The following is an 8,009-nucleotide window of genomic DNA, read 5'->3' on the forward strand; positions in this document are numbered from 1 at the left end:
TCTGTTGTAGAAATCATCAGGCCTTTGGGTTCGTTAACCATCTCTCAATTCATTTTCTTGAAGTCTTTAGAAGTGATCAAATTTTGCCACACGAAGGCTTACCTATTTCGGGGAAATTTGCATTATTCATACTCAACCCTTAGCAATGTATAATAATCTACTTCCATTCTTTACTTTTTTATTTATTTATTATTTTTTAGCATAGTAGCAAAATTTGTCTTTTCCTTCATTAAATAATAAATTTGTCTCTCTTTAAATAAATAAAAATAAAAAAAGGATTAAATTTTTTTAAAAAAAATGAAATTTGCAAATGAAGGTCTCGTAACTTTTCAAAAAGTACAATTAAATACGAGTTAACACATTAAAAAAATTAGAAAAAAATCATCTTCCCAACCAATTAACACCACCCAATCAACCCGAAGCCAAACACCACCTCCAAATCAAGAATGGCAACGTGCTAAGGCGTATTTCGAAAATTTATACGTATGGCTGGATGTAGACCTATTGAGATTGAACGTGATCCAATGACCCTCAAATGCTAGGATCACATCCCTTTGGGGTTCAATTGTCCATGTAACCAGTCGTGCTCACTTGATTTTTGTTACTACTGTTTTTATTCACTGAAAAGCAGAATGGACAAAAGAAACAGTTGGTCACTCAATTTAAGAAAAGTTTCATTTCAGTGACCAAAAATTTCCTTTTCCAACTTGCTCAGCTCCTCTCTGATTCACATATCTTCATTGATAAAGTTAATGGATATCCCAACGTAGCAAACCTACAATACGGCATGGCTATCCTGGTAGAACGACCCATTAGTGGATGCTCAAAGTTGCGTAAACAAGTTAACAAAAAAGAAAAATGAAATGAAATGAAATGAAACTTCATCTGAAATTAAGTTGAGTGGTCAACGATGCTTTTTACCCCGTTATAAACACTAGACCAATAAACACATCGTTTTGATCTCCTCCAACAAGAAGCCAAACATCAAATACCAACTCGAGGTGTGAAAGTAGGCCGAGTTGGGAGTTACACCTCTACCTCCACAACTACATAACATGATTGGACTACTTATTTACAGAACCTAGAAATTTAAACACAGTAATTCAACAGGTATATGCATCTCTAAGAAGGACGAGTTCAATATTCGCATAGAATTGGCAAAAAGCTCATTATGCATATCTTCTCCTCAATCCTTCAATATAAACCAAATCATGTATATGGAAACAATTATACCTTATAAGCTTAATAAGAAATTCCGTGGCAAAAGAACAAACATCAACCCAATAAACTAGCAAAATGTTGTAAAATATATGTGAATTATCAACATATCTAGTAGTTGCATCTTGTAGTAGCCAACTGATGTTATGCATGTAAAACCCAACTAAATAAAAGTGGTACGTAAAGAGAGTGAAAAGGTTCAAAATTACTTGTGATTCAACCATGCCTGCGTCTCTTGAAATTGTCCTCGTTAAATGACTCCCATTTCTTGTGATCAAGAGCGCTTAGATCATCAAGCTCTGCTATGGCAAGTAAATATTGAGTTAGCTTTACAAGTTCCTGATCGCTGTCTCGGTTTGCATGGGCTTTTCTGAATGGTTTTATAACCAAGCCATTTTGTGGGTTCATCACAAAATTCCTTCGTAAATCGTCAAACATTATACTGTTTTTGGCACTGTAAAACTGCAAATGTATGATATAGAGACATTACGTCAGAGAAGCCATTATCGAAAATAAATAAATGTTTTGTTGGTCAAGGTTAAAAATAAGTTACTTACATTGACATCAGGGGAAGAGTTACTAACAAAATAAGTAAAATATTTACTTAAAAGCAAAAATAATACATTCAAATATGTTTCGATACAAAAGTTACTTTAAGCATGGCCGAACATAACTTCAATTTGCAAGATGCGATATTCACTCAAGATCAAGGCCAGTTTCTACATTTTCTTGAAAAATCGTTCATGAATAGGAATATGTGCTCTTTCAGAAGCCGTGCAAACATTGCATTTCAAATACTTAAATAGAAACTTAGTAAATGAGGCATAGAAGTCAAAAAAGGTAATCGAACCTCAGGAAAATGAGCCCAAATTAACCCGAGTGGTTTGCAATCAAAGACCCCACAAGTATCTAACCGAACAGTGATTGTAGAAGTAAAAAAAATGTAATCAAACCTCGGGAAAATGAGCCCAAATCAACCCAAGTGGTTTGCAATCAAAGATACCACGAGCATCTGATCGAACGGTGACCATTGCCATATGATCAAGCAGAGCTGTAATTTTGTAGTTTGGATTATTGAGCACACCAAGTTGTCCCATCTTTAACTCAACCCATTTCATACTGCAGAAATGAAATAAATACATTGAAGTGACAGGATTTTAGATCTCCATACGCTTATGATGAGAATCAAAAGATGAACACATGTGCACACACACGAGGCATAATGGTAAACCAGAAAACCTATATATTATCACACATACAAAATTATGAAATTTAAAATGTTCTCATTACATTGATTTTTCACTTCTACTGAGTAGGAATAAAAAAGCAATTATTTTAACCTATGAAGCAAGGACAGTCACAAAAATGGCAGACACACGAACACATGATTTTTCAAAAAAGCATGACAGGCACATCACTTGTCATATCTAAATTCTTTAAAGTTTTAGATTTATATATGTTATATCTTTATATTGTATACTCCTAAATATAAGACATGGCAGGTGGCATGTCGAACACTTATCCGAGGAGTCTCCTTAAAGTATCCATCAAGAAATGTAAGTTTATAAAATATAACATAGCAAGTGGCTTGTCAGATACATGTCTTGAAGTGTTCGAGTCGTGTCAGTGTCCAATGTGTCATCCAGCACGTCACAATCTGACATGTGTCAGACACGTACATGCCGCCTAGCAAGAGTATCCATGCTTCATATATTTAACACTTTCTCTCAATATTTAAGTCCTCATAAAACAATAGTTGATCAAAAATTTCAATAGCGAAAAAAAAAGAGTTACAGAATTAATAAATCTCAAAATGGCAGCAATAAAATGCAGCTAATACAGTAGTCTTCCTATCTGAGGGTGCACCCTCGAGCGCCTCCTACTAAGATGGATATATATGTAAATTAATTAATACATAAATACTTGGTCCACATTTATTTGAAAATCTTTGCACTTCTCAAGCGTGTTTTGGGTTAGTACACTCAACTTGTAATGAAACACTCCTGTATAATAAAGCTAGAAAATTCAAAGAAGTGCATTTTATGCCTCTTCTCATTCAAAGTGGAAGACAGTGGTAGACTATATTGAGAGAGAAAATGATTTGGAATGTACAAATTGAAACCCCTTTGGCCTTGTAAAACACTCGACAGCTTCCTAAAGTGCACTTGCTCATCAGTAGCATTACTAGCACACTCCTCTATCCATCTATTAAGAGGAATACTCCTAATGTGTACAGTCCTACTGCTTCTGCTAATAGTATGTCACTGTTACTGTTAGTTTTTCTGATTCGCCAGCACAACCTCAACCCACTGTGGGAAAAGAAAGATCTTATAAGAGAACCCATATGTGCTGTCAAAATTGGTGCATGTTGGAGTGCCTTGCACACAATTTAAGGTAGGTGCTCGTCCATTATCGGTTGTGTTCTGGCACGAAGGCATAGGGGCATGCGAGAAAAGAAATGACAGTTCCATATTTTTCAATTGAGAATTAGGAAATTATTCTGTCAAGTGTCAAACTGTTGTAATTAGCATGAGTTTGGGAAAAGAGCATATTAAGATGTATTTAATGTAAACATAAGAATTGCAAAAATGTTCATTGATCATTAAGAATTCAAAGCCATTAGGATGTAAATTAATTGCAAAAGAATTTCTATAGAAGCAAATGCTTCTTTCTCTCTGTCCAATAATTTTAGTTAATTTCAAAACGATCCTTTATAAATAGTGGCTTCTAATGGTCATTTCCAAAATATCAAGTTTATAAACATAGGATATAACAATGATGCCTTCGTATTAAATTGTCTTTTAGCGTGTGTAAAATGGGAAAATATGATATGATAAATTTGAATTTTCCAAATGAAGCTATTTTTACAAATGTCTTTAGCTAAGACAAGCAATTCCAACTTCCAAGCTCATTCCACAAAAAGGTTTCAATTGATGGATTATAAACAATGGAAAAATCTTGACCTGGTTGCAGACCATATCATGATGTCATACTCTGCGTAAACGGCCGATAGAAATTCATGAAGATCTGTGTCAAGTAACCGAATAGTAAACAGCATAGCAGGATTGGCAAAGAAAGAAGAAAAATGTTAAAGATAAATAAAAACACTTACAAGGCCGCATAAGTTCTAGTGGGTTTTCTGCCGTTGACCGGTGATCAAACAAGGTATAATCAATATCCAGAACAAGCAGCTTTTTACCTTCTCGGCACGGGTTGAGAAGTTCAATCTAACATTAGCACTCAACATCATCATGACAAGGAATAACAAACTAAAATTTGGATTATTAAAGCAATGAGAAGTAAAGAAACTGATAACAGGAATCATTTTGCATATGTACTCGCCAATCTCATTGGACACATTTCATGCCATGCTATCAGAACTATAAGGATGGGGATAACTGACCTTATACTGCCCAATACGCCGCCTCAATTTCTGTTTATTGACTTCATTATCTTTAATGTCAACCTCTTCAACTTGTCCAATTTCAAAATCATCAATAATCTCCGGAGAGTCCATTGGATCCACAATTATTTCATCTTCAACAGTACTGCGAATCAAATAAAAATTCCACACATCACCTCACATCACATAAAGCATTAGAAGTTAATCAAGAACATGCTGGTGCCAAAGAACAAAGTCTATTTATGAAATCTGCATTGTTCCGGGCAAGGACTTCATAGAAGATCCTAGAAGATTAATATTCCAGGGAAACTAGAATCAGTCATTCTATTCTAAAATTGGCAATGTATAGCTAACTGAGACCGTGATTGAAGTATAAAACTTTTTAAGTTGTTATTAGAGAAGCAAGTTACTTCAACTGGGGACACACTGCTGGGATAAAAATAACATATCAAGCGATGGTCTAATCTTGCGGATCAATTTTCTATAAGAAGCTCGCACGCAGGCACGACTCACCGATACTCCAAATACTGATAAAATAAGATATGGCCTCACTAACAAGACAACAATAGACTCTGTTGCATGGCCATGCCCGACATGTGACCAATACATGTCGGATACCGACACTCCTCGAATATTCTACGATGATCATTTTTCTATTTTATAAAAAAATATTATATATTTGTAACTCAAATTTATTATTAAATAACAAATAAGAACTCATATTTAAAAGATTTCAACAAGATAACAAGTATAAAACTAAATTTATGATATATAAAAGAAGAATTTTAAAGTATTTAATCAACATGCTGACGACATGTCCTATCAGTAATTTTTTTGAAAAATCACGTGTCGAAGTATCCGACACGTGTATCCGTTTCACTGCATCATAGAACAATCATAAATGTGCATTCACATATAAAGGTCATAAGTTACAAACTTACAACAAACAGTATGATTCCAAGCTAATTATGAACACACACCAAAAAGCCCAACATCAGGGCCATGTAAAACCTATTCATTTAGCTTTGTCGTTCATCCAGGTTTTACGGGACAGCAGAATTATTCTCATCATTGAACCAATTTATTGAACCTCTATGTAGTTGTACACCCGCAATCCCTATAAAATCTAGCAGCAAAAGCCTTTGTTCGGGGGTATAGTTAGCTTATCCCTTGATCGTTCCTCTTGGCTCAAAATCACAATGCTCATACAACGAAAAGAGTTTGATTGTTCAACTCTTTTCTTAAGCATTCATTTTAACTTATTGTAATCATAGAACTAGCTTTATCCACACCGCGAAATGGCCATAATTAGAGTAGAAAAAACCATTTCTTTGGCAGCAATGATTTCTTGAAGATTTTGGGACCAAAATCATTAATCATTGACTTGTGCGTTATAACTAGAAAATCCATGGAACACAAATCACTTAACAAGGATGGCTCACTTAACTCACCTCAATTATATTTTCCCTTTCTTGGTCACCTCTGCTAGGGATCCAACATTGTCAGTCAATCCAAGTACATAACAATTTTTATCTGCAGTCTTTGGGTTTTCATTACCATGAATAAACTTAACAAAAGCCAGGAGAAAGATAACTAAACCTTTTGTGTATGTATGGGCATACGGGTGTAGATTACACAGATATAAAGATTAGACTAGAGAAATGCAAAACGATCCAATTAACAAAAATCTAGCATATTTACTCCAAAATGACTAACAACCTGGAACAGAATATAGGCAACCACCCTTCAATTAATCCGAAAAAAAAACTTCAACAAAATTCCATTATGAAGTTCTAAGAATACCACAAACCAATGTCCAAGTCATAAGAATTCTCAGAAAAAGATCAAAACTTCATATAAATCTATTAATTCAATTTCGTATATAACCACTAACAAGTAGATATGCAAACAGATACATGTGTGCGTGCGTGTGTTTGGAAGAGGTAGGGGTCACGGACCCAATCATGGTCATTTTGAGGGAGGCTTTGAGTGGAATTTCCGAAAGAAGGAGAGTATCATCCGCGAGTTTGGAGCCGACTTTAGGGTAGAGAAGCTTCTGGCGTTTGGGCAAAACATTTGTCGCCTCACAAATACGCCGCTTCAGCTCTCCCACTGTGTCGTCCCCGCAGACTCTAACAGTGTACTCCTTCCCGCTCCATTTTACCGTCAGAGTCAGCTCTTCCTCCGTCACCGGCGACACTGCCACAGCCGCCGAAGACGACGACATAGCATCACTCTCCTTTTCGATTAAAGTCAGAATGAACGCTCTTTTTTGTCGTTTAAAATAATATTTTGAGTAGGACTTCTTTTATGGGAAAATTACGAAAAACGTCCCCAATCTTTCAAGTCTTTTGCACTTTGATCTGCAACATTTTCTTTTACAACCGTGTCCTGACATTTGGGAAAAAAGCGGCACACCATTTTGGAAAATGCTTCTACATTTTATTTTATTTTATTTTATTTTGGTTAATTGACCAATAGCGGCACACCATTTTGGAAAATGCTTCTACATTTTATTTTATTTTATTTTATTTTGGTTAATTGACCAATTTGATAAGCAAAATCAAAATTTAAAATGGCAAAAATGTTATTGTTTTATTTTTAATTAAATCATTAAAAATGAAGAAAATAAAAAAATTAAAATAATCATTAATAAAAAGTAAATAAAAATGTAAATCTTTCAACTTCTTCCACGCCACCCCACGTTACGCTACCACATCCCTTCCCCGCACCCCCATGACACCCTATTAGCACCACCGCACCACCTATATTTTCGACAAAAAAATTTAAATATAAAATAAATAGTATTCTAAAAAATATAATGCACAATTAGCAACAAAATTAAATTTCAAGTTTTAACTTAGAAAAGTGATTTTTATTTTTTATATTATTTTGATTATCCTAAAACAATTAAATAAATAAAATGTTGTTTTTCAAATTATAAATACCATAATTACTTAATAATTTTTAAAGCTAAACAATTTTCAAAATGGCAAAAACTAGACATTTTTAAAGTATAAGGTATTAAATTATTTATAAATAGATAGAGATTTCATATAATATATTGGGATAATTTTGCTGGATATTAATGTAACTTTTAAAATTTCAAATCTAACGTCATTACTTTTTTCTATTCCCCCATCAGCATCACTGTCTTAATCAAAAACATACATTCCTATTTATACTTATGCCGAATTCATCCAAGAATTTTGTAACTTACAAACTTTATTGCAATTTTTTCCCTAGTAAATTTTATTAATCTCGAAATCTTGGCGATTTAAAATAGGAAAGTCAAATCTCCGATGTTGTAAGAATTGAATAGTAGCATATTTTTGTCATTGATTTCAAATGAAATTCGTTATTAACACTATATTAAGAGCCTATTTGA

At 33.9% G+C, this 8,009-nt stretch overlaps 1 protein-coding gene across 1 annotated transcript; it reads right to left on the bottom strand.

Moving 5' to 3' along the window:
• Positions 1-1,134: 1,134 nt before the first annotated feature.
• On the bottom strand, positions 1,135-6,886 carry LOC111383398 (ubiquitin-like domain-containing CTD phosphatase). The gene is made up of 6 exons (XM_023007507.1): positions 6,580-6,886; positions 4,622-4,766; positions 4,331-4,445; positions 4,182-4,245; positions 2,172-2,337; positions 1,135-1,680 (listed from the first exon to the last, which is right to left on the bottom strand). The coding sequence occupies exons 1-6, from the start codon at positions 6,846-6,848 to the stop codon at positions 1,435-1,437; spliced, it is 1,005 nt and encodes a 334-aa protein (XP_022863275.1). The 5' UTR covers positions 6,849-6,886; the 3' UTR covers positions 1,135-1,434.
• Positions 6,887-8,009: the final 1,123 nt, after the last annotated feature.

This window comes from Olea europaea, unplaced genomic scaffold, assembly GCF_002742605.1.
Source record: "Olea europaea var. sylvestris unplaced genomic scaffold, O_europaea_v1 scaffold2675, whole genome shotgun sequence".
Classification (NCBI taxonomy): Eukaryota; Viridiplantae; Streptophyta; class Magnoliopsida; order Lamiales; family Oleaceae; genus Olea; species Olea europaea.

Bases quoted from the DNA above. Each gene is read 5' to 3' on its own strand.
- LOC111383398 (XM_023007507.1), bottom strand. From the start codon at position 6,848: ATGTCGTCGTCTTCGGCGGCTGTGGCAGTGTCGCCGGTGACGGAGGAA. The intron at 4,767-6,579 runs GTCCGTGACCCC...TTTGATTCGCAG, and splicing joins CTCAAAATGACCATGATTGG to TACTGTTGAAGATGAAATAA. The intron at 4,446-4,621 runs GTCAGTTATCCC...TGCTAATGTTAG, and splicing joins GGCGTATTGGGCAGTATAAG to ATTGAACTTCTCAACCCGTG.